Source organism: Thunnus albacares, chromosome 24 (assembly GCF_914725855.1).
Source record: "Thunnus albacares chromosome 24, fThuAlb1.1, whole genome shotgun sequence".
NCBI classification, from domain to species: Eukaryota; Metazoa; Chordata; class Actinopteri; order Scombriformes; family Scombridae; genus Thunnus; species Thunnus albacares.
Window position 1 is genome coordinate 8477103 of NC_058129.1, and position 26993 is coordinate 8504095.

Genomic DNA, 26993 nt, shown 5'->3' on the forward strand with positions numbered 1-26993 from the left:
CTTTGGGAAAGCACTGTCCCTGCACTGACTACAGAGAGAACAGTGTCAAGTTTCCACTAGTACAGGTAGGTGCAAAGATATGTATGTGTATGCAGGTGTGTGTGTGTGTTTGTGTGTTTATATAAGGTTGTTTGATGAAATTAAGTTTGTGACAGACATATGATAAATACTGTACAAGTATATGTGTACGAAACATAGTGTTGTAACAATAACCTGAGTCATGCTTGCGACCAGGTCTCAATTATGATATATGATGTAATGTAATATGAAAGCTGATGTTAAAGTGATAATTCACAGTCCAGATCCAAGATTTGAGGTACTGAATTCAAACACAGTAGACTAATTCAACGTGCCTTGCAGCTTGTGGAACTTGCAACAGAACCTGGAAAATGCAAACAGCGAAGACAAACGAACAAAGTCATTCATGTGTCTGATGAAACGCCACACCAACATCACTTTTCAAATTGTGTTTCAAAAAGTGTGGACTGAATATAAAAAACAAACTGATTAAAATTTAAACAGCAGTAATATGATATATGTGGTGTAACAATAAAAGGCTGCATACTGCAGGTTAGTTTGACTACTCCACTGCAATACATTTGAGAGTAGAGGACGTCACGCGATGTCACACTATATTTACAGTGCTTGGCCAACACCCAGGACATAGTTTAGATGTTAAGACCTGACCTTGTTGTCCCATACTGAAAGCACCAAGTTAATTAATGAGCTTGTCCAAACATGCAGTAGTAGTAGACAGGCATGAGTCACATACACCAGTTATGATATAGCTAAATTAAGCAAATGTTAAGGAACGTTAAAGTCCCCCTTCACTCAAAAATATGATTTTTTTCCTTCAGTTGGATGTTTGAGCCTCACTGAGAAGAATGATGTATGTGAAGAGTTGGACACTAGAAGGCCGTTATTACATCGATCTGCTGAAGGGTGTTCACTTTCAACCTGAGTTTAAGGTGTGGACCTTCAAGTAGGTTTTGCCTGATTCGTCACAGATCGTTAGGAGCCTATTCCAATCTGCAACTTTCATAAGTATGATGTGGAAACTTCCACTTCCATATATATAGATATATAATTTCTTTAATCAGTCCAAAAATGGTATAATAACAACAATTCACTATTTTATGCAGGGTTTATGTTCTAGACTTCTATTGTTTCCAGTCTTTCTGCTAAGCTAAGCTAACCAGCTGTTGGCTGTAACTTCATATATAACAGAAAAATGTGGGAGTGGTATCAAATACTACAAGTGTATTCCCAAAATGTCAATTTCTTTAAAACAGACCTTTATATTTGAAAGCTAATTCTAAGTAATGTCATGATCTAGTTATATCTTCCATCTGTCAGTGTTAAACATTTTGCCCTACACTTACCTGTGTGTCATTGAACTCACACTTACTCTGTTGAACAGTGTTAAAAATTTAATCCATTTTTTTTTTACAGCCAGTTTCTTCTCTAAATGTTCAACCAGTTGGTGTAAATCTGGTAATCAGTGAACACTGTGCACAGCTATCAGCTATTTTTTGTTGTGTGTTATTTGGCCAACAACATGGTTTCTTTGCAATTGACAGTAAGCCATTTATTTACCTAAAGACCAACTTCACTTCTCTGTGCTACTATAGGGTGATGTCATTTGTGTTACAGCACATGTGCTTTATTTGTGGTCCCTATTTAGCTGCATGGGGACTTTTTATCGCCTGCCAAAGTTGACCACGGTTGTTTCCAGCCCTTTCTTGTGATCCGACCACAGTGCTGAGGCAGCTACTTGGATTTGGCGAATGCAGTTTTCTGTCATTACCATGCAGCGGGACTTTGGCTTGTGTTGAGAAATCTGCCCCTTTTGATGGGCTGTTGGCAGGAGAATTAAACAGAATAACTGAAACCAGTTAAATGGGCCCAGTTTTCCCCCCATCAGCATTGAACAGTTGCCAATATCCTTGTAGTTCCACTGTAAGTCAATGGGACAAGGACAAACCTAATGCTATGATGTGTTTATGAACTGTGGCTGTGTACAAATTAGCTAATATAACTGCAGGAGGCTGGGCAGGCTAAAGAATTTATAGTTTTGTGTCATCCTCCCATTATGGAAATAGTATGTCACTTTATTGGAAGCATGTGTGTCATAAGATGCTATCTGCTGTAGCTAGCTTTCCTCGTTGTGCTTGTGATTCAGTATCCAGGCCTGCAGTGTAATGATCAGTATCTTTGCAGAATAACAGATGACCAAATCATTGAAAATATTTATTGCCAACAATCTGCTGCATCTTAGTCTGGGATGTAGCCAGTATATTAGAAATACTGAGGTCAAGAGTCTCTCAGTCCAAACGCCACCCATCCCTTTAATTTGACCAGCCACCAAAATAATTCTGTAAATTTTCTTTTTCCACATTTCAAATCAAATCAGGCATTAAAATAGATCGCTAAATGCCTCAAATACCCTCATACAATACTGCAGATATGACCGTGGCATCCTCAGTGGGGAGCTACAGCCCTGGTATTGGTCATCCCTGACTTCAGTTGTTGCTCAGTTTCTCTCGCAGTGCATCAAATTGTTCCACCATACCAACACGACATGGTAGTTATTTCCACATTTTCCTGTCTGAACCCTCTTCATGCAACATGCTTCCTGTCTCTGCCATGTTTTCCTGTAACCCGGCAGGTCAGCGAGTCAAGGGACCCCTCCACATATCCCCAGTGGAGCAGTGTGGCCCCCAGAGCCCCTTGACCGAGGTGCTTAACCTCAATTAAGTCTCTCAGCGTCCAAGCGTATGAAACGGCGGTCTATGGAATGCAAAACCTTGCCAATGAGAGCTGCCAAGTCAGCAAAGAACACAGTAATGAAATAATCAAATCAAGCTATAATGGAAGCGGTGGCCTGTAATCATATAATTACCTTGCAGGTACCCCACGGCGTTATCATGTGCACAACAATGGAAGTATGAGGGGTATTAGTCATTGATAATTAATCTTATTATTATTTTGGTGGGATTTAAATAGCAACTTCCTTGAAGTTAATTCATCAACTTGCCTGGAAAGTTAGATTCCCACAGAGTTTTCTTCATATCTTTCCCCACGGGGATGAAAAACAGAAGTCTTTCTATTTGCTGTCAGTGGTGGAGGAGAGGGGGGGAGGTTTATTATTTGATGTTTTGAGATAATCCAGCCCCACATTCCTTCCTGGGGCAACCTCAGCCCAGGGTGTGAAGGTCTGGGAGCCTCAACCAGCTTAGATAGTTTAATCACTGTACAGCTGACTTTCTGGCTCGAGGCCTGGCTTCCATTCTCCTTTTGCAAAATCAATTTGATCCCCACGTGACTCTCTACAGCAAAGCTTTTTTCTAAGTTCAACTGCATAATATCCTATTATGTATATTTAATATATTGTATATCTAACTTTCTGCATGGTTGTCACACTGCAAAACTGAGATGATAAATATTGTGACATTGTTAGATTTAGACAAAATGACCCTTGTTCATGTTGCTTAAGGGTTGATGCTACATGTAAAGTGAAACAAGACGTTATTAGTCCAACATCCCCACTTAGAAGAGTCCCATGATATGACCATTTAGCCCCCAGCTTCAGGCTCAGTGAACAACAGGAATCTGGGTTTGTTTAGCTTGCCTAGATTTGCCTGAGAGCCTAGTTCATCACAAGCAAAGGCTGGATGATGGAGGGAGAGGCAGGGTTGTACTCACTTTTCTGTAAAATGATCCGAGCGAACAGCTTCTTGATTAATCCATCTCATTATGGTGTTACCTTGAGGGCTCAGTGAGAATCCACCTTCACACACACAGAGGTAAGTTCAGTATGAGGACAGGCAAAGAGATGCGATCCTGAGAATCATATTCCGATAGTATTTTGGTATGTCACTGTGGAATGATTTTACCTACCATTTAACAAAGTAATTGTCTTTAACTGTAATGTGTGATCATAAGAACTGTACTTGTTGCCTTGAAACAAGTACAGGCTGATATGACCGTTTTGGAGTCTATTTCCCAGGAAGAAAGGTCTCAGTCGAGGCTTAAACGTAGCAGACCACAGTGGCTTGTGATGACCTCAAACTACTTCAAATCTGACCCCAGTGTCAGTCCAAGCAGCAATACCACCTTTTTACAAAAACTCTAACTAATTTGGGTTTACAGTCAATAACAGCCCTTAAAATCATTTGTTAAACAGCAACAGTTTCATGTCTGGAGAGAAGATCACACATATGTATATGTTATGTACTGTACTTACAGACATTTGGTTTCTTGATTATGATACTAATGCAACCACTGAAATCTGAAGTCATGAGGTGGAATATAGAAGGGGTGAATTCGGGACACAGTGAGTAGCAAACAGATTTTGTATTTTATATTCTTGATGTATTTTGTTTGTTTTAGTTTTGGATGATATGGTGCTCTCTCCTGTATCTATGCCCTTCTTTTGGGTGGGAGAATATGTTGGCTAATATATTAAGAACTTCATCTTACATTAGAAAGAGTGTTTCCCACTGTTTGCTCAAAGTTGTCAGTGGGCTTTTTTCTCAGCAAAGAAAATGGCCCATATAGTATATAGTCAAACTGACAAGAGCTTGGAGGGCAAATAGCTCTGAAAAGATGCCAAAGCATGTAAAATGGACATTGTTTCATTCATCTCAACTCAGATTCTTGACTGGTGTAAACAGTGTAAAGAGGTTACACTTACACTTTGTTTGCATTTAAACAAAGTTTCACACCAGATATCACACAAATAGATATAAAAACTTTGCCCTCTACTTCTCAAAGACCTATATAAGTGACTTTGAATTTCCAGCGAAGTCCCACATATCTCAGAAAGCAGAACTAACACATTGCGGGACTACCCACTGTGATAAAAAAAACTTAAGGGAATTACCGCTCAACACGTTCCCATAAAGTCTCCAGGAAAGATAATCAGCACAAAATATCTGGCCTACCACAAGTCTCGGGGGAGCCTTGTATAGTGTGGACATTGTAGAAAAGGCCAAGGGTCAAGGTACTTTATCAACTTGGCTTTAATGCAATTCAGTCTCTTCCCTTGTATGGGTTTGTGGACAACAAACGACAAGGGTTTTCCCTGGTACATACTGTGCCACAGGCTTGTATCTCATGAGCCTCATGAGAAGACGCTGGGGGAGAATGTTATCTAGGTTTTGTTTGTTGACAAGTGGCACTAATGGCTTGTGATCGGTCTCTAGCATAAACTGATCCAAGCTACAGAGATATTTGTCAAACTTTTCACAGGCCCACACACCAGCCAGACACTCCTTTTCTGTCTGAGGATAACGTGTTTCCGCTTCTGTGAGACGCCTGGAACAGCATGCTACTGGCTTCCACTCCTTATCCTGGAGCTGGAGGAGCACACCCCCCAGTCCATTACTGCTGGCGTCAACTGAGACAGCTGTGGGTCTGGTGACATCATAATAAGTGAGAACCGGTGCGGTTGTCAGCAGCACTTAAATGTGAAGTCTGAATTTTGTGAGTGGCCACAAGTCCATGTATTCTTGCTTTTCAGAAGCTCATACAGTAGCTGAGTTGAGAGGCTGGGGATGTACCTCCCCAGGTAGCCCACCATGCCCAGGACTCTCTTCAGTTCCTGAACATTTACTGGTGGTGAAAGCTTGCGCATGGCCTCTACCTTGTCGGGGTCAGACCTGACCCCTGCCTGGTCAATGAGATGACCCAGGAACCACAGCTGGCTCTGCCTGAGGGAGCATTTCTCTTTGTTGAGTTTCAAGCTGGTTGACTCGCTGCGCTGCAGCCGGGTGTCACGTAACTCCATTGAGTCCCCATAGACAAGGATGTTGTCCATAAAGACCTCCACACCTTATAGCCCCTGCAGAGTCTGCATTATCTTCCTCTGGAGGATCTCAGGTATGCTGGAAAATCCTGAAAGGTAGCTGTTTGAAACAGTATCTGCCAAATAGCATTAAGAATGTTGTCAGCTTACAGCTGTCTGGATGCAATGGAATTTGCCAGAAGCCACCGGCAGCATCAAGAGAGGAGAACACAGTCGCACCACTTAGCTTAGCAGTTATCTCATCTGAGGTAGGCAGGATATACCGTTATCTCTTCACTGATTCATTCAGCTTTTTCTGGTTTCCACAGATCCTGGCTTTGCCAGTGTTCTTCTTCAGGACTGGCACCATCAGCCAGTCAGTAGGCTGTGTCACCCACTCGATGACACTGTTGTTTGCAGTTCATCTTTGACCTTCTGCAGCATTAGGAGAGGCACATGGCGTGCTGTGTGTACGGCATACAGCTGAGCTTCGTCCTTTAACTGTATTTTCACAAGTTCAGTTTTTAGTGTCTTTAGGCCTGTTGATGTCTACTGGTGTGGTATGTCACTTCATCTACTCTCCTCACCAGGTTCATTTTCACAGGCAGGAACCGGCTGAGTAGATTATTAATTGTGCATTCACAGACTACATAAACTGTGAATGAGTAGGACTTTTTCTTGTAGTTAACAGTAGCCTTGAACATGCCAAGACTCAGCAGCTCACCTCCTGGGCTGTCCAGTGGAATGTGTGCTGGTTCCAGTGTTCTCTCTGGAGTGAGTGTGTGGAATGTGTCCGCACAGATGATATTGACATCTGCCTCTGTGCCAATTTTAAATTCCTCTGGAGTGGAATCCGCATGCACCTGCACAGTCCACTGTTCACTTGTCTCGTCTGCATTACAAACTGAGACTAGGAAATAAGATGGCTGGTCTGCTTGCTCTGTGACCTCATTCACCGATTTGCTGTTGTGGCACAGTCTGACCCAGTGTCCCATTTTATGACAGATATGGCATTTTGCTTTCCCTGCAGGGCATTTTTCATCTTTATTCTGTGTTGTGCTTTTCCACATTTACCACATTTTCTTTCATTTCCCCCCCATTGTGTGTGTTTTGGCTTGCCTTGTGGATTCCAGCTTTTATTGCATTTGTATGCAACCTCTTGCACGGTTCCCACTGTCTCTCCCTGCATGCTTACTTGTGTGGCAACCTCCTCTGATTGTCTGACTGTCTGGATTGTCTGCGCCAGCCTTAGGTCTGCTATTAGCTGCAGCCTGCGTGAGAAAAGTTTGTCCAGCATCCCAACAACAATACAGTTGCGGATATTTTCGTCCCTGGTTGCACCAAATTCACAGTGCGGACAGTTTTTACAGGGCTTTAATGAAACATTCCCCTGGCCGCTGCAAGTCACTGTTGAAAAAATGCCTTTTCATGGATAATATTCCAAAGCCATCTCGATGTCTGTTCTCAGCAAACATGAATGACTTAAAGATGTTTTCTGCCTTGCTTCCCATGGCATAAATAAGGTAGGTCACCTGCACTGTCCCGGCTTCTTTGTCCAGTTTAGTGGTGACTCTAAATCACTGAAAGCACTGCTTCTAATCTGGCCATTCTGTCGGCTTATCAAAAGTAAAGTTCGCCAGTGGATTAAACTTCGCCATTCCGTTGCTTAACCTCTTTTCCTCTCATATCTATGTTTCTTAAACTCTGTAGGCTACTTCTGACACCATGTAGAAAAGGTCAAAGGTCAAGGTACTTTATCAACTTGACTTTATTGCAATTCAGGACCTGTTTACATTAAGCCTCCTTCACTCTGCATGTGTCTCTATATTTGCCACAAACCTCCTTTTCTGTAAAGGAGGTTTGTTGTAACGACCAAACGTGACTGCTGCCCATATACATATATGTATGACAGACATAAGGCCAGAGGTTATATTTAAATGGCTCCTCTTTTACAGGGTATGCTTTTCACACAGATGGAGAGGAAGGGGGTTAAGCCACAGGAATGTTTACCTATTTAGGGCATGGGAAGTAGGTAAGGAGTTAGAGGTCTGATGTTGACCACATCAGGACCTTAAGCACTCTCTCTTTCAGAGGATTTAAATGAGGCGAGAAGACCCTTTTAATTTCTTACAGTGTGTTTGACCTCAAGGTTGAGGCAGAAGATTAATGAGTACACAAAAAAGAAATTAGAATCATCCTATTGAATTACAGTCACCTTTCTGGTATGATAGTTAGAAGACTGTAATCACATAGATGGACTTGTGTGCTGTTTAAGTGCTTTTGAGCAAGTAAGCTACAGGGCTGCTGCACTGCACTGACCCTGATCTTTGACCTTGCTCAAGGGGGTAAAATAAGAAAATCCTTTGAGTAACACATGATCATTATTTCACTCATTGTAAGTGGTTGTATCCTCAGGTAAGCTGTCAAACTCTATCTGCATTACCTTTTTGTTTATTACATGACTTTAAATAGAATCACATTACAAAATGATTGCACTTGTAGCAAAGCTGCTGTGCTGTCTTTGTGCTCTCACCACACATTGTGCCACACACAACGTCGACTCCTATTATGATGTGTATTCAAAGAACGCGAGTTATTAGAGCAGCTCCAAGCTTTTTGTATTCTGAGTGATCTCATGTAAGGAGTCTGTTTGTATGGTATGCGGCTGGCGCTGAGGTTGGCTTATAGTGAATGAGCAGGCAGGTGTCTGTTGTCTTTTCTGAGGACTCTCCATCAGGACACTGCAGTGAACCTGAGACCTTCCGCTTGTCGAATGATCCCGTTAACAGATCCTAAAACTTGCAGATATCAGTTTCACACACTGGCAAAAGGATCTAACTTGAAATTTAAGGACTTCAATATCCTTAGATCATTTAACCTGATGCAATTAATATGCACAAGGCTTTACCGACTCAGTTAGCGTATGACACTTTACACCAAAAGATTACAACAGTCAACAGATTTAACAGTGGTGAGTACAGCTTTCTCTCAAAAGATGACTTTAAATTTCATTTTTCAAGTTTTCATCCAACACCTGAATGTAATTTGAGCTTATATGGGGGCTAAATTTACAGTGATTCTCATTAATGTATATTTTATCTTACTTTTACCTTTTGTTGATTGTGTATTGTTGTGTATAATGAAGCCTTTGTCTATTTTGCATGTGTGCAATATTACTAATTTAATGTGCATGTTTGCATGTGTTTTGCACAGTCACTGGGTCCATGAATACTTCTGAATGTGTGCTTTGTGTTCATTGGAAGTGCAGAGAGGAGATCAAAGCAGATTTTTTTTTTTTGCCACTTTTATAACATGCTGAATTCTTGCCTCTACTCAGAAGTTGTGCAGTTGTACAGCAGAATAGAAGCAGGCTGAAAAACTCTCACAATGCCCACCACTGTATATCAGTGACCTGCTGTCCTGGATGCCAGACACCAATAAAAGCAGCCATAAAGCATGCAGAAATTGTGTACGGCTACGGCTGGTCTGAGTTACACGCTGTGGCACCACATTTACAGGGGCTACAGGTTTGTCAGGGCAGAACAATGGCGACTGTATTGAAGGACCCTTAACGCTGGGGTTTTATTTGGCCCCTGGGAGGCAAAAAAAGAGTCTGCAATTGGAGAGAGGATATGCAGCCTGTGTGTGTGTGTGTGTGTGTGTGTGTGTGTGTGTGTGTGTGTGTGTGTGTGTGTGTGGAGTGCACACGTGTAGTTGAGGAATTTGCCCATTGTATATGATTGCAAGACTTTTTACCACTTCCTGACTCTTGACCCTTGACTTTTTGATTGTCTTTAGGGAATTTACTCCACTAATGAGGGAGACTTGTGTAAATCGTGAGACATACATTAATGTAGGGACTTAATTGCAGAGTTAAGATGTGCATAGAAACAGTATTCTTTCACAACTCTGTAAATCTTTTCTTTAGCTGGGTGGATGTCAGGGAGGCACTTGCAAGGTATCATTGTGGCTTTTTTTTTCCACAATCAGAGTTGTAGAATTTGCTGTAGTTATAATAGAAGTTTAAATATTGTTACTAAGGAAGAACAAACCTAAAATTCTGTTGCATTTGTAAACAAGAATAGTTCAAGAAAATGCATTAAACAATACAATATGATTTTCAAGGTTGTAGCTGTGGAATTCAGCTGCCTCTAATCCTCCTTGATATTTTTTGTGTTGTGATGGAGTTAGTTAAATCTTGTTTGGTTGTTTTTTTGTTTTTTTTTTCTTTAGGCCTGTGACATCAGGGAATTCAGTGAATGCATCAGGCATTGTGAAAAGCCAAAGTCTCCAATATTAACCCAAGGCTGTAGCTAAAAAGTAGAGTTGTGTCCAGACACTCTGCATCAGGCTCTGTGAGTTATGTACGTATATGTATATATGTGTGAATGTCTGTTTGTGTGTGGTTGTGGGAGTGAGTATGTGCAGGCATAAATGTTTGTGTGTACATATGGTGTGGGTGATTATGAGTGCTAAATACTTTGCTAGTGTTTATTTAATGTGTGTTCAGTGATTTTACAGCAAACTCTACAAGCCGGTGTGTTGAAATAAAAAGAAAGGTGTGTGTCAGGGTGCAGTTTGAAATATGACCTTAAAATCCCACATATCCTTAGTCTTTCATCTGTAATTTATGCCTTTGTTAATCAGATGTGTACATGATCAATTTAACACGTGACTGTTATCTAATCATAAACATAAGTCTTTATCAACACATCCGTAAAGTGCTATAGTCAAAAGCACCATAAACAGGAAAATGTCCTTTTCTTGCCATCATTGAATGAACTGCATGATGGAAAAACACATTTGTGAAGAGGTTTTCACATGACTCAGTGTTTAGATATTTTAAACTATATTTCTTCTGTTTTGTTTAATTATATTGTGTAGAAGAAAAACCTTTCCCTAAGAGGAATGTCACTGGCAGCACTGCTCCCGCTCTCAGTTGTAATTACTGAGGAGCTGGCATGCGTAGAAACAAGGAGACACAACATCCTGCTTAACTGAACATGCTGTATCAAACGAACTTGTAGAGAAAAACAAGTGACATTTACGGTAAGCTGCTAAAACATCTGAATAATACTGAATAATATTGGAAAACTTCTTTAGAGAGCATTATTTGGGGAAAATACTATTAGACGAAGAAGTGAAACTGGGGCAGAACAAGTCAGCATTGGTGAAATCCTCGATATGTGAGTTTTTATTGCACAGACAGAAGGGAATGAATGAGTTGCAGTAGTCCAAGGCTTCCAGAGGTATTTCTGTAGTACAATCAAATTTAAGACAGACAAGCTTTACGGTCAGTGGCATTTCTAGGTTAAGTAACATGTCATCTACATAAAGACAAAAATGGGAAATACAGATGGTAAGCATCCTTGTTGAGTCCCTCTGTGAGACATTAAGATGACAACAATAAATAGGTTGTTGTGTACAGTACATGTATCCAGTGAATAACTCTCTGAAAACAGTGCAATCCTTGAAACCAAACCAAAACCATATGCCTGCTTGGTATGAGACTTTAAGACAGTTTAAGGATTGTAATTAATTATAGAATACACCTACGAATGTGTTACTCGTATCTTTTGGTCTTCTTAGGTGAAATATTTACTGTATGCATATGTGCATATATCCTCAAGTCATAGTATAATGTGCTCCACTTTCAAATGTGATTTATACGCCTTGTTATGTAACCTAATATGTCTATGCAGTGGAATGTAATTTTCTGAATGAAGTCCTTGGTGTGTTAGCTGGAGCCTGTTTTTTTCTTACTGTGGCTATAAATGCTCAGCTGAATGAGCACAGGCAGTGACACATGCCGTCAAACATGCTGAGAGCTGCTGGAGGTGGCCTAAACGGTTAAGACGCCGAGGCCGTTTACAGAGCACAGTCCACAGTATGGAGCTGAAGTCAACATCACAATTTGTTTTGGGTTTTTTTGCTGCATCACTTACTGCATGTTGATTTATCTTAAATATCAATGACCAATATAAATCAAGATAAAATAAACTCACTGATTTTGAACCTAGACAAGCATTTATTGTATCTTTGTACATCCATATAGGCTACAGCTGTAGCCAGGGGAGATACAGAGGTCATGAGTACTACTGTTTCAAAGCCTTTTCCACACTACCTGGAATAAAATACTTGTGTACCAGACTAGTCATATTTATAAATATATAGTGTCTAAAAATACTGGAATCAGCATATAAAATTCCAACCATGTGTAAGTTTTTAATGGTAGAATGTAAACACTCCCCAGGTTGAACCCACAATTTCCTACAAGAGTAGTACAGGCCTGATAAAGGCCTCAAAGGAATATGAGGATAGCTACATGGAAACTGTTCAGTTTTCAGGTGGTCATATTGGATGGTTTTGTTTGGTTTATTCTGTTGTAACACAATATATACTGTACATAGCATAGATGCAAAAATATGCACAATAAACACAAATATATAGTAATAAATATTATTATCGACAGACATTGCGGATTGGCCTAGGCTATAAAGGCTACAGGTAGCCTATGGCATAAGTCTATTCAGTTAATATTCAATGTATGTGTCCATATTTTTTTAAATATATATATAAATTTGGGAGGATGGGGAGGGAGGGGGAGTGATGGAAGATTAAATAACTTAGATAACAGAAATCACACTTACTGCACTACTTACTGCCTTGTACAGTACATTGTATCAGAAATGTTACAATAATGGCATGGCTCATATGTATCATTTTATCATTATATAATTAGCAGACATGCAAACATTTCTACAAAATCAAAATATAAAAGGTAACCAGGCTGCTCATTAACATTGCAGTGTGTGTTAACTCCATTACTAATAATGTAGATTACTGCAGGCTAAATATCAAGGTATGTTAAATTCTGAAAGAAATACCTTTTCGTAACAGTAACAAACACTTCAGTACCCATGATGCATTTTGTACCCTCTTTACTGCTGGTACGCCATGCGCCAGGCTTGACTGAAGCATGGTCTCTTTATAAATTTGGACCGTGGGCTGCGCCGCTCTGCAGCCCCTCACAGAGCTCCCGCTGCCCGGAACAAACCATCTGGCCACCCGGACTGGGGGGTGGTCGCGGTGTAGAGAACTACAGGACACGCAGAGGTAGGAGACATAATGTCAAATTCTCTGCAATTTATCCGCTCACAGGAGATACTGAAGCAGCGCGAATGCGCAGCTTCAGCGAAATTGTTTTAGGCATCAATTCTAGCGCATCACGAGACTTAACCACGCCTCTACAACCGTGCTCTGCACCGACATGAAACCATTATATACGTATCCCACAATTTAGGAATAACCGAACCTATAAATTAACCCACGTTTTGATACAGTAGATGGTTCATAACCGCATGTTTTAACGGTGGTTATGTTGCGTGTCTGTGACGGCGGAAGGTGGCTCACGCTCGTTATATCAGTGCTTTGAGGTCACATGGCGCAGCGAGGGACAATGTGGAGGGAAATGTTCCTCAAAAGTTCAGCTACATCCCCTATTAGGCATTAAAATATTAAGAATTCAAAGAATGTCATGCATCACATAGAAAGACAAATCACACAGAAATCTGTCTGTTTTGTTCCAACTACACCACATAATAATACCACATGAAATGTCTGCATTAAAGGTATAAAAAGATCATTATATACTTCAACTGAGTTGCACTTCAATACACAGAGGTCCCTATAAAACATTATGAAATATGATAAACACAAAAAGATAAAAATAATTTGTTAAAATACCTTAAATTTGATATCTGTCTATGTAAATATTAATCTGTTCATCTGGTTTAGGTCAAACTGTTAATAAATTGTATTAGTGTGTCAAATTTATTACTTCTCAAGATAAGAATATCTGAAAAATGTAAAGTCATTTGGGGTAGCATACTTATAGATTATCTAAAGTTTTGTGCATAAGATCAAGATGTTAGACGTCAGTGGCAAAAAATGCGTGAGCGAGATAGTCCCTAGTCAAATGCACAAGCTGAAAATGACAAATTTAGGCCTTGAGTGTGCTGAAGACTACAGATAAAGGACACACACCCACATTGGTCAGTCCTTGAGAGGCGAATCGCAGATAAGTGAGGCAGCCAAACCAACTGTCAGAAAGTACACCCAAAGTCTCGTTAGTTAATCCCGGCGGCGAAGATGTGAGTGAATCTGCCTTTATTTTCCGCAGTCTGTTTTCTTTTTGTGTCTTTTGTGAATATGTTTACTATCTGTCTGCATGGTTGCAGAAAGATAATACTTGTTTATATTCTAGCTACTTCCTTTAAAAAAAAATCTTCTCTATTGTCTAACTGGTTCACCATGTCACGCTTTTTATGATTCATCCTCTCTGGTTTCTTTCTCTCCAACTTTTCTCTTAATTTCTTGTGTTTTTCTTCCTTCAGGGGTGTGTGTGTGTCTCTGCCGGAACCAGTGATGGCCGACCAGCTGCCTCCACAGCAGGTGAATAAGTTCCAACGAGGGAGCCTCCCCAACGGGAAAGAAGTCACCCAGGATGACCTGCACGCAAGAGGCCAGTGGGCTAGCAAGGCTGAGTTCCTCCTGGCAGTGGCGGGGCAGATCATCGGCCTGGGCAACGTCTGGAGGTTCCCTTACCTCTGCTACAAGAACGGAGGAGGTAAATTATGTGGGAGAGCAGAGGGGAAGAGAGAGGAAGATTCAGCTTTGTAGTTTTTGTTGACAAATTGTCATTCTATAAATTCTCTCTTGGCTCTCTGTCTGTCATCTTTTTTTCTCCCCTTTTTCTTTAAATTTCTAAAAAAAAAAATAGAGATGAGATTTGCAAGATGCTTGTTAGAGTTAGGGATATATGTGTTTTGTATTTTTTTACTCCTATGAAGATGATATATATTATAGAAAATATCCTTACAAAGAAATGACAGTTTTATTTATTTAGTTTTATTAGAGCAAAAAGGTTCATTTGTGGTTATTTATTGGTTGTAGAGTTCAGCAGTCCGTTGCACCAGCTGTGTGTAAGTTCAGACTTAGCCTAGTTATAACAGAAATTATTACTAAATTGTGATTTATGCATTACTAAAATAAAAACGGCTGCACCACGGAGATGAGTTACAACATAACTCCAAGTAGGGGAATGTGTAACTAAATAGTTACACATGTCCCTAGGGTAGGTGTAAATCATAAAATGTCACAGAATTGTACTCACTAATGGTAAAACAGCAGTTTCCCTGCCACACAGCATTTTTTATTTCATTAACTGCATGCCATTTTGCAACACAGTAATCTAGTAGAGACCTAATTTATTGATATGATAGTCCAAAATAGTTTACTACAACATGGGAAGATGCTAGGTGGCTCATGCCACACAGAAAGCAAATGCGCACGGTGACCATGATGATTAAACTCTTATCTTTGATTGTCGATTGGCCACTTGCCTTAGTTGTGACTTTACATCCAAACTAGTCAGTAGCTGATTTAGTTGCAAACTAAGCATCTTATGCATGTGTGTGTGTCCAGGTGTGTTCTTTATACCTTACCTGTTGTTCCTGGTGCTGTGCGGCATCCCCCTTTTCCTCCTGGAGACCTCACTGGGACAGTACACCAGCCTGGGAGGGGTCAGCGCCTGGAGGACTGTCTGCCCATTATTTGGAGGTACACTTCTGCAATATGTCCTGTTATGTGCTGTTAAGATTGACATAAAGAGAATAAGAGATAGCAGAACAATTAACGCAAGAACACAGGATGAAAACTTGGAAATTAAATTTTTTACTTCACTATGTCTGAATGAATAAGACCTTCAAACACATTGGTTCGGAAAAAATCAAACAAACATTGAGACAGTTGCAGTGTTATGCTGGTTTTGTTGCATATCTTGATGATTATTGTAAGTTTTTAACCGACCTGCAACCTTGCCAACATCTCTCTGTTTCTCTTTTCCCTTCCCGTTCGACTAGTTATCCTAACTTCACAGACTTTGTCTCTCTTTTACTTTCTCCTTTACTTTCCCATGTCTTTTTGACCTAGTCTTTCTCCTCACTGGTTCAAGCTTCCAAAGTATTCCTATGCCCACATCAACACAAAACCCATATAAACAATGTGACCGCAATCAGAAGATTTGGCACGCCCTGACATCTGCATGCATGTGCGGTTCATATTCAATCTCAGGTTTTCTGTCAAAACAATTCAAGAGTGCAGAAGGCAACTCACAACCCGGCCAGCCAATAATAACACGCACTTGGGGTTGTTTTCATGGTGTCTTGCTATCTAAATAAAGGATCAGGGTTAAGCGTTAACGTAACACACAATTACAACAATAAACCTAAGGCTGCCGTTATCAATGTGATGCTGCCTGTCATTCAGGGAACAGAAAACTATGTGAGGTTAGTTAAGTTGAACACATGGTCTTCAATAAGCTGGTTTAGACAATTAAACATTTGGATGACAGGAATGCATTGAAGTATCTAGGAAAGGCTCATGTCTTTAATTAGACCTGAACATCAGACTCCATCTGTTTACAGTTTTCTCCTCAATATTAAGCTTGACAGCGCATACAGTACAGGCATTATATGGAGGACTTTGATCCATTAGTCTAAACTGACTATATTTATTTATAGGTGCAGCAGAATGACTAATTGGTGGGTAATTTATATGAATGCAAACAGTGGCAATCAATATCCATGCTGCCCTGTGGGGGAGTTACAAACAGTAGATACTGTAAATCTATGTTTTCTGATTGAGGTGTGATTGGCTGATGTCAAAATATACCTCTTATTACAGCAGTAAGCTTATAAATACATGAGCTCAAAACTGATATAATAAAGGTCTGAAAACTACATTTTAATACAGGGACCTACTTCAAGACAGGCCTCAAGATTAGGTAATAACTATGAACTTATTTTTGTCAGATTAAAAGCTCATGTGCAGGTGTAACCGTTAGCTGGACCACCTGCAAAAACACATTGTAAACAGTGCAAGTGTGTTTATGTGTGTGTAGATACAGTTAAAAGCTAATTGTGCTTTATTTTTTTTTTACATTTTTAACCTGTTCAATGTCAAATAAACTGCATTTGTAAGCGTGTGTGTGTTCATGGCAGCTGCTCTGCCCCTTGCTCCATATGGCCTGCACATACATTTGGATATGCACACAGGGTTACCGCTGTTTTGTTAACAGTTGTTGCGTGAAAGCCATGTGTTCAGCACCACATGGAGAATATGCGCTACTTCCCCAGGCACCATGTACAGACAAAACTTACACGAGCAAAGTAACGCTTCTGTAGGAATCCCTCGCTAGTTTGCACTTTCAGTATGCCATCATTGCTGTCAGATAAATGCCTGAATTTCATTAGAGGATATCACAATCAGCTATTTGTCTGGGCCAACAGCATACGCTCTCTAACCCACTCAAGCCTCATAAGACTCATCTTTCATTCCTAATGAAGATATATTAGATGTGGGCTGCATGTCGAGTGCCTCAGTGAAAGGATGCTTTCATCTGAAACTCAAGTGACTTGGAACTGATAACAGAATGTGTGTGTATGAAGACTTTGAAGCTTCGTTAAAACTCTCCATATGTTTATTTCTGTAATCCTGCTGTACACAAGACAACAATAAGATCTGTTTGTGTAAACCATTAAACCTTGTATCATCTTATATCTCTGCAGGTCTTGGTTATGCCAGCCAGGTGATGATCCTGCATGGTTGCGTGTACTACATCATCATCCTGGCCTGGGCTCTCTTTTACCTGGCCAACAGCTTCCAGGCGGAGCTGCCCTGGTCGCACTGTAACAACACGTGGAACACTGGTCAGTAATCAAGCACCAACGACAGCTGAAAGATGGATGAGTGGCTTCTTGATGGTTTTTTTATGTTCTTATGTGTGTGTGTGTTCTCCTGCAGGTGCATGTTTCCTGTTTGACCAGAGCAACCAGACAGCCAATGCGAGCAGCCTGCCCGAGAACGCCACTTCCCCCGTCATGGAGTTTTGGGAGTGAGTGTGGTTGGTCTCCTAGGTTTCTCACTGATTGTTTTTCGGCATATTGATCATGCACTAACAGCAGCTTGTGTGTTCTAGGCGGGAGGTGCTCCGTCTGTCCAGCACTTTAGATGAGCTGGGTCCAATCAACTGGAAGCTGGCTCTGTGTCTAGCCGTCGTCTGGCTCGTCTGTTACTTCTGTGTCTGGAAGGGAGTCAAGTCCACTGGAAAGGTGAGCGGAAAACACACCAACATCATCCCCGTCCATGTCTGGGGACATCACAGCTTCTGGGCTACCAGATGGCTTGTTTTTGAAGTTAATAGATTTGTTTCTGATATGAGCAAATTGATTTTATTCTCAGATTGTATGATGAAATTAAGTAAACAGAAAATGCATAAAGACACCCTCCACCCTGGCCTGCAACTTCTTTTATCCTTCTTTGTCTTTATTCATTTGATGCAATCATTTTGTATTTGAGGGTTAACCACAACTCATCTTTCTTGTGGACAGTAAACAAAATAACAGACTGGACACTGTACATTGCCTCGATTTTGTGCGACTTGTTTGTTGTGTTCCCTGCCGCCATCAGTCAACACGTTTACTTTCCAGAGCTTTCCCTCCTCATTATTTCAGGACATCACAGACACGTCCTCCCTGTTTTCTCTGTCTCTGTGCCATCCTGACCACATCCCTGCATGCTGTGTACATTCTAGGTGGTGTACCTGACAGCCACCTTCCCATATGTCATGCTGTTTGTGCTGCTGGTGCGTGGTGCCACCCTTCCCGGAGCGACCGACGGCATCATCTACTACCTCAAACCCAACCACACCCGCCTGGCAGACCCACAGGTACAGAAACACAAACATACACTAAAAAACCTGTTAGAGCCAACAGAAATCCTTCCAGGCGTTCTTTCAGGTGGTATAGCAGCTTCTTTAAGTTGGAAGGTCCACGCTGTCAGGTGAGTAGGTGTATTGTCAAACCTTTCACTTTGTGAAAATGAAAATGGAGGATGTTTTGATCTGCAAAAGCATACTTTGTGACTGCAGGTTTTCCTTATACCAAAGCAATCATACCTGAAATAAACAAGAAATACTGATCACAAAAAAAACAATTATATATATATATTATATATTAATAGATACTGAGAATTAATAGCATTAACTACCACTGTCACAATACAAATTGCAGGGATGTTGGAGGATTGATGTAGCTACACTGGCTTTTAAGTGCCTATGCACATGTTTAACATTATTTTATGCAGCTCAAGGACACATTTAATAGATCTTGTTCATACAGTAATAGGGTTTGTGCACAGATTAATGTGTCACCACCAAACACATTGTTATTCTATAGAATAGCCACTTTTGGGACCTGTAAAGGTTTGTTCAGACTGAACACAAGGAGAGTTTTAGAGGCAGAAGTGAAGTTTGGCCCGATTAATTTTCTATAGGATGTGAGGGAATTGCTTTTCATAGTATTTTGGATAGCAGGCATTATGGAATTGACCAGGGATGTGAAATTAAGGGTTGAAAGTTGAAAGTTATTAATTAGGGCAAAATTTGCATGAAATTTGGTGACAACGTGACCCAAAAAGGTAATGCAATGGTAGGCCAGGAAGTTTAGCAGGTTTAGATAAATGTCTGTTTAGGTAATAACATTATTATTGCAGTTTCTGGGATTTTATTATGGTTGTCTCTTGCCTCCCAGATTACAGATACAAACAAAAGCTGAGTGCTACTTGGCACAAAGTAACACACATTTTTGGAGAAAGGCGTATTAAAGTAAATCAATTAATACCAGATGGGTGGAGTTTGACAGCATCAGCACATTTACATAGAGTCAGAAAAGTTATCTATCACTGGAGAAACACACACGAAGTTATTTTTCCTGCTGTTGTGCAAACATTTTGTTATTTATTGTACTCTGTTCCTGTTTCTCTCTCTGTAGGTATGGATGGATGCAGGGACCCAGATATTTTTCTCATATGGGATCTGTTTGGGGAGTCTCACAGCCCTCGGCAGTTACAACAAATACAACAATGACTGCTATAAGTGAGACACTACAGTCACACACACACACACAGAACCATGCAAAAATATTCCTTACACTCCACTTCAGACAAACCATACTCATGGAAATGGAAGATGTAAGCTCCCACTGGTCAGATGGCTTCCAGAAGGAATGGCTGGAATGGAGAGAGAAAACACACTGATACAGCCACACCTTAAAGAAAAGCCCTGGCTACCATGTTTCCCACACTCTAGGACTCCCACACATACACACACACACACACACAGAAAGGGCCAAACACTTAACTCTTGACCAAAGACCTTATTATATTCTGTTCAACATTAACTAACTTTTATACTAGTCATGTTTTTTAGCTTTTGTGTCAAATTGTTCTCCTGAAATCACATGTATTTCCTGAATTTGTGTCCTGCCATAATGCCAAATGTATTTCGTTGTGTGTGTCCTTCCAGGGACTGTTTTCTTCTGTGCCTCCTGAACAGCAGCACCAGTTTCCTGGCAGGTTTTGCCATCTTCTCTGTGCTGGGCTTCATGGCTGAGGAGCAGGGCGTGGACATAGCCACCGTGGCCCAGTCAGGTGAAGCAAATGGCAGTTGAAGATGGAAACGTGGTTTCCCTCAGCAGAAGCGAGGAGATCTTCTTTAGGAAAACAGCTCAAGGGAAAACAAAAAAAAAGCTAACCTTTTCTATAATTAATTAATTCACTGCAGTATTTCACGCTGACCTTTAAATTTAATTTAAAGTAAGAGGCAAGCACTAAAACTTTTAGGGCTCTTAATTCAAGGACCTATCAAGTGTTATAATAATCTCTAAATAAAGGCTACCCTGGGTGCACAAGTGGTGCAGGAGCTATGTTTTTGCTAGCTCCTCCATGAACCAAAGCCAAAAACAATGTATTGATCCTACTACTAAGTATCACCTGTGTAGCCAAAGCCTGATAAAGATTTTTCCTCTGTGCCAGGGACTTCCCTTGTTGTCAAAAACTATCAATTACTATTAATCCGTATTAATCCTCGGCTGAAAATAGTCCTCATTAAACACAGTATTTCCTCCTGTTTGAGTAATGTTGGCTAGAAACTGCAGTGCCCAGCTGTTTTAGGAAATGAGTTAGCCTTTTTTAAATATTATAATAAATATATGTGACTTGTTTTTACAGTTTTACATCCTCAGTAGGAATGAATGAGCTCGGAGCTGAGTGCCACAGACAGGGTAGTGAGGTTGGAAAGTTTTGAGAGACAGACTAATGCATAGTTGGTTTTGGTCTTTCCGTGGGATTTGTGACAGTAAGAAAAATATAGAATAATCCCAGCCTAATCCTATAAATAGCAAATCCATAAAATCAAAGCAATACCCAGCCGTTTAAGTCAGACATATATTGTTTAAATAACTTTACATGTATAACATGTTTTTCCTGCGTTTGTATGTCCTCTTAGGACCTGGACTTGCCTTCATCGCCTACCCCAGAGCTGTAGCCATGATGCCTCTACCTCAACTCTGGGCTGTCTGCTTCTTCCTCATGATCATCATGCTGGGGCTGGATACACAGGTAGGTCATAGTAACACACACACACACACACACACACACACACTCAGCGACTTTGATAAATTATTGATGGCATTGATGTATTAAGTAAAACTGCGCACATGCTGACCCCGTCTCCTCTCTTGTCACCCCAGTTTGTGAGTCTTGAGGCCCTGATGACGTCGGTGACTGACCTGTACCCTCATCTGATCAGACGAGGCTATCGCAGAGAGCTGCTGCTGCTGTTTATCTGTGTCGTCTGCTTCCTAATTGGACTGGTCATGGTCACGCCAGTAAGTCACACTCCGGATGGATGAGTGCATGATCGTCTAGCCTGTTTGGCTTCTATGATATTGAATTATAGACTTTTCTCTCTGTTGTGTGTGTGTGTTTGTCTCCACCCCGGTGCAGGGTGGTCTGTATGTGTTCCAGATATATGACCATTTCTCCTGCAGTGGAGCCAGCCTGCTGCTCCTCTCCATCTTCCAGTCTGTAGCCATCGGCTGGGTCTATGGTATGAATCCCAACTCCTCTCATCTCCTCTTCTTTCTTTTTCTTTTTTTTTTCTCGTCTCTGTCCTGACTATAATCCCCATCTGTTGGACAATAGGATACCAGACTCCACCACATCAGAACATGCCAAAATAAATCTCAAGTTGTTTTCAATTTATATTGAAAATATAAAACAGAGCAGTGACAAGAACACTTTTTATCTAATTAAACACACACAGTCAAGCAGTCCACTTCCTCCCCTCCTTCTGCATTCCACTTGGAGTCAGTAGACAGTATATTAACATGGCTGCAGCTACCCACTGTTGTCGGGAGACTGGCTCCTAGCCAGGCCCCTGTCTGTCTCCTCCGGGCCCTAAATCAGCCCCTGGGCCCCGTCGCCTCTCAGTCTCAGGCTGACGGCCCCAGGGAGCCCCTATCCCGGCCAGACCTGGGGCTCAAGAACATTTACAAAAACACTGTTTGTTTAAAGAGTCAGATGGGTGCAATGTGCCATATATAGTGTATGTACATCAAGACAATCCAATTAGTGTTACAGCATTTAGGCAGTTAAATTTGTATTTGTTAAAGACTCAGAAAAGCTGTGACATGTAATAATTTTTTTTTTTTAAGTCATGCCATTGCAGATGATAATGGATGAGTTGAGTGGCTTGGCAGAGAGTGTGTGTTTGTATGTGTGGGTACATATGAATACCAAGGAAGCCAGCTTTTATGGCTCTCCCAGCAGTAGGTGAGTACAGCAGCAGAGTTGAGGAGTGGGCTTTAAGTGGACTGGGTAACACAGCGGTCAGGACTCCATTGCACCTTTTCCCCTTTTTTATGACTGTGGGATTTTACAGACTCTAACATACTATAACACTCCTCAGCCACTGGTTATGTGGCCGTGAAGGGGTTTCACTGCACAGGTTAGGTTATTATAGAAGAGGGACACCTACTGTTACAAACATCATCAAGTGGTCAAACTTAATACAGAGATAAAGAGGAAATATTGTGGATAATCTGAGCAACAGGTATAGATTTCATTTTGAAATTAAACCTGTCAAGTTTTTTCCACATACATTAATTAAACAGTAATAGTACTGATTCTTTCCACATGTCATATGACAGTTTCTGTTTTCACAGTCTGGGAGATAACTGCTACTAGTACCATTATTACTAATACTGCTGCTACTACTAGCAGTACTATCAAGAGATTAGAAGAGATTACTGCTCAGTACTAGCCTGAGCAGCAATTGTAGGGCATTAAATAAGTAAAATTATTGTTAATTCTTAAAGGAAAATTCCATTTCCTTGCAACCTGGGGCTCATTGTTATCGGTAATGATAGGATTTTTTTTTTTTTTTTTTATCAACTCAGTGTCTGACAACTAGTGACAACAACAACTAGTGGTAAGCAAGAGGGGAAGTCAGAGGATCAGCCAGGTTGTAAACACATTTTATCTAAACTACCTGGAAGTAAAAATGTCTGGTAGACATTTGAGAGTTACACCCTGCTTTAACTCTGAAAAACAACAGCATAAATTCAATGTTGTTGTGCACACAGGAAGTTTTACAAAGCTGTGGGCGTTAATGTGCATTTATTTTTGTCACACTGTGTACCACTATTACAATTATGACTATTTACCAGCTCTGCTACTGCAACAAATACCACCATTACCACTGCTACTCCTGGTAATGTCTTCTTTTCCTGCAACTATGTCAACCTATTTCTAAATAGTTTTTTTCTAATATTTTCCTGGTATTTCCCTCTAAAAAAAAAATTAAATAAAAAATATTCTAACCAAAGTTGGCCACCGCCACCAAAAACAACATGTCAGTTGTAACCAAACCATCATATCTAACCAAACCACATCCACTCACATTGAAGTTGCTCTTGTTCTGTCCGCAGGAGCCGAACGCTTCAGTGACAACATCAGGGATATGACCGGGTACAGCCCCCTGCCTGTCTTCAAGCTGTGCTGGAAATACTTGACCCCGACTGTGTGCACTGTGAGTGACCCGCTCCCTGCTGACCTGCTTTCACACTGTTTAGTGTGTGCTTGCTGTGAAGCAGTATACACATAAACTCATGTTTGGGGGTTTTCATACAATCAATCAATGTAGCTCCCAATGACATATCTCTCATAATTAAACTCACTTCAAATCTTTTTGAATTGATTCAGAGCTGTATTTGCAAACACTAACTGACTCAGTCTTTCTTCTTGTCGTCTCCTGCAGGCTACCTTTTTGTTTTCTCTGGTGCGTTGGTCTCCGTTGAGCCTTGGGAAAGGCATGGTCGCTCCAGGCTGGGCCACCGCGCTGGGCTGGCTCCTCACCTTCTCCTCCGTCTCTCTGCTCCCCATCTGGGCCATCTACCTCCTGGCCACCACCCCGGGTACCCTGCCACAGGTAATACCAGCAATCATTTTACGACTATGTTGATAAATACACACATGTATAATGTATAAATGCTGAATTTTGTCTCTACTAGTGGTGATGAAAAGGTGCATCAAATTTATAATTGCACTGCAAGAAGTGGCTATTTTAAAAGGCTATGTAGGTCTTAAACAGAGGAAAAATAGTCAGTTATTGGGTTGAAGTAATGCTACTTACTTAACAGGAAATATATAGAAACAAGGCAGGATAAAGCCAGTCACTCTACTAAGATCAACTGAATGACAACTGATTAAACAGAAGCAACTAATAAAGCAGAATGATGATGATGTTACGATGTTAAAACAATCAGGTAACTTTGACCTTTCAACCTCACAGCGCTTCAAACGCATGTGCAGCCCTGCCAAAAACTCATCGCTGGCCGTCCAACACTTCCCCACCAACACCTACATCCCTGTGCTGCCCCTCACTGAGAAGCCAAAGGAACCGATCAGCAACATCATCTAGGATCATAAGACTTGATAAATTGTCATATGATGACAATGTGGACGCTGCTCAGCCAATCAGGTGTGACAAAGGGAAGGGTTGAGGTTAGAGTCCCAATTGAGTCCCAGTTGAGGGCAATATCTTGAACTAGACCAATGAAATAATACATCAGGATGTCTTTTTTTAATGTAGAAAAATTGAAGATATATGGATATTTTTACCATTAACCCGGCAATCATGAGCAAATGCCTGGTGATACACTCAACGATCACCTGAAAGCACCATTAGTTTTAATCTCAGCAATGTCAGACCGTCCTTTGGGGAGGAAGTGTGGCTTCATTTCACAGCTTGCTTTACCCTTAAAGACCTTCCCAACCTTTGTTATGGGCACACACTACTCCATCTTAACTACTTTATTTGCTTTAAATTGCAAGCCTCTCTTTTTTATTTAGCAGCTGAATCACTTTATTTGTAGACTATTTAATCATTCAAGGCACAGGATGCAGCTAAAGAACAATCCTACTGTTGTTTTTTACTTTACGGCATTATTACTGAGCCTAAAACTTTACTCTCTATGAGAGATCACTGCTAATGTTAGCATGTCTGCTTAGCTTTCACTGTCTACTGAATATCTCTGTTGATTCAGAGTCAGACATGTTTTATATACTGATTCATCTGGATTTTTCTGTATGTGCCCTCTGCCATATCATGGAGTTCAAATGGTTCAAAACAAGCTTTACACACAATAACACAGTAAATGGTGCTAATGCAAGGTTTGCATCGACTGCCAGTATACCAAGTGCTTCACTTGATGTCAGGGTTGACACTCATTTGTGATTAGTGACAAAATGCAATAACTGTTTTCATCTGTTATACACATCTGTCTTTAAAAATAGTGGACAGGAAAGTTGTTTGTACTATTTTTTTAGCTGTTGTCAGTTGCTGTCTCAAATGCACAAGTTTCAAGTGGCATTATCACATCCTTGAACTGTACCAAAATGTAATTATCAATACTCAATCTGGCAGACATACAATCATGGTATCTGAATCAGCACATATGCATACAATTATTTACAGTTACAATACTGCTGCTGGTGCTGCTGCTGCTGTGTGGAGAAAAACTCTCATCTCCACAGTTTTAGTAGAAATTGATTTTTTTATAATGTGATTCTCTTTAAAGGATTTTACAGAATCTTCAACTGTAACATGTGAATGATAACAAGCAGTAGGACTATAAAGTGGCAAATGAAAAAATGACCTCTATGCAGTGTAGGGATGTCCGTATTTTCAGAATATACAGTATGTGTGTGATTTGATTTAAAGAAGCAGTAAATTCTCAAAAAAAAGCAGTTTTTAATACCTGCCCCTTACCCTGCTAATAATAAGTAAGTAAGTAAGTAAGTAAAACTTTATTTATAGATTACAAAGTGCTTTACATCGACATTGGCACAAAAAGAAAAGAGGACAAGAAAACCATAAAAGACACAACAGTAGCCTAAATTCCTAATGTTCCTTATCATATATCATGTAGACTGCAGTCACTGTAGACTTTTGCAGTATCCTAAGACAAGAATGTGTTTTGAATAATTTACTCAGAGAACTACTTTCTTGCTTTTCTCATCACCATGAGGTCTTTTCGGTGTCTCAGTGGGGTCTAATTTGTGAAATTACCATGAACTTACTGTACTCAAGCTCAGGACAGAATGTACTCTTCACTGGGAAAACTGATGTAAATCTTCAAAAGCATAGGGATGAGGTTTATTTCTTAAGCAAACGTGATGTGTTTGATGTGTTTAAAGATAAATAAGTCTAAGTTCTGTATGCAAACTTGAAACTGTCTTGTCATTCAGACCTGGATGAGGGTTTTAATTGAAATCCTTTTTAAGTGCTCCTCTGAGATTAATTTAATGAGAAGCAAAGTGCTAAACCCATCTGGTGTGTTGGAAATGTTGATTTTTCTTTATCTCCGAGTGTTTTATTATCTCTGTTAATATTGGTTATAATTATTTTCTTTTATAAGTGAATATATATATATAAACATTGTGGATAAAAGAGTTTGTGTTGTCTGTGTTCATTTCTTAGACGAGAAAGTTTACAAAAAAGAAGTTGAGTGAGAAACTGATTGTGCGCAGGTGTGTTTGTGTTCCCGATACCTGTGGACAAGGCTAGCTGTCACCCAGGAGACATTGCTCTCTCCCTCAGCGCCATGGTAACAGATGCTAAGAACACACTTGGTCTCTACAAAGAGAGAGAAAAAGGAGACAGACAAGAGAGACAGAGGAAAGGGGAAGAGAGTTGGTGGGGTACACGCACTCCATCAGCCGTTCAACCATCACGACTACA

General features: G+C 40.5%; 1 protein-coding gene across 3 annotated transcripts; it reads left to right on the forward strand.

Annotated features, from left to right (window-relative positions):
* LOC122976596 (sodium- and chloride-dependent GABA transporter 2-like) lies at positions 1-26704 on the forward strand. Of its 3 annotated transcripts, none has more exons than XM_044345166.1 (15): positions 1-65; positions 14185-14417; positions 15275-15409; positions 17419-17559; positions 17654-17744; positions 17829-17961; positions 18444-18578; positions 19681-19784; positions 20214-20338; positions 21195-21307; positions 21439-21576; positions 21695-21797; positions 23680-23780; positions 24009-24179; positions 24543-26704. In XM_044345166.1, the coding sequence occupies exons 2-15, from the start codon at positions 14216-14218 to the stop codon at positions 24669-24671; spliced, it is 1821 nt and encodes a 606-aa protein (XP_044201101.1). In that variant the 5' UTR covers positions 1-65; positions 14185-14215; the 3' UTR covers positions 24672-26704. The 3 variants fall into 3 exon arrangements, with proteins under 3 accessions (XP_044201101.1, XP_044201102.1, XP_044201100.1); XM_044345167.1 differs by lacking the exon at positions 1-65 and adding an exon at positions 12745-12904; XM_044345165.1 differs by lacking the exon at positions 1-65 and adding an exon at positions 13840-13941.
* Positions 26705-26993: the final 289 nt, after the last annotated feature.

Bases quoted from the DNA above. Each gene is read 5' to 3' on its own strand.
- LOC122976596 (XM_044345165.1), top strand. The intron at 21,577-21,694 runs GTAAGTCACACT...ACCCCGGTGCAG, and splicing joins GACTGGTCATGGTCACGCCA to GGTGGTCTGTATGTGTTCCA. The intron at 23,781-24,008 runs GTGAGTGACCCG...CGTCTCCTGCAG, and splicing joins TGACCCCGACTGTGTGCACT to GCTACCTTTTTGTTTTCTCT.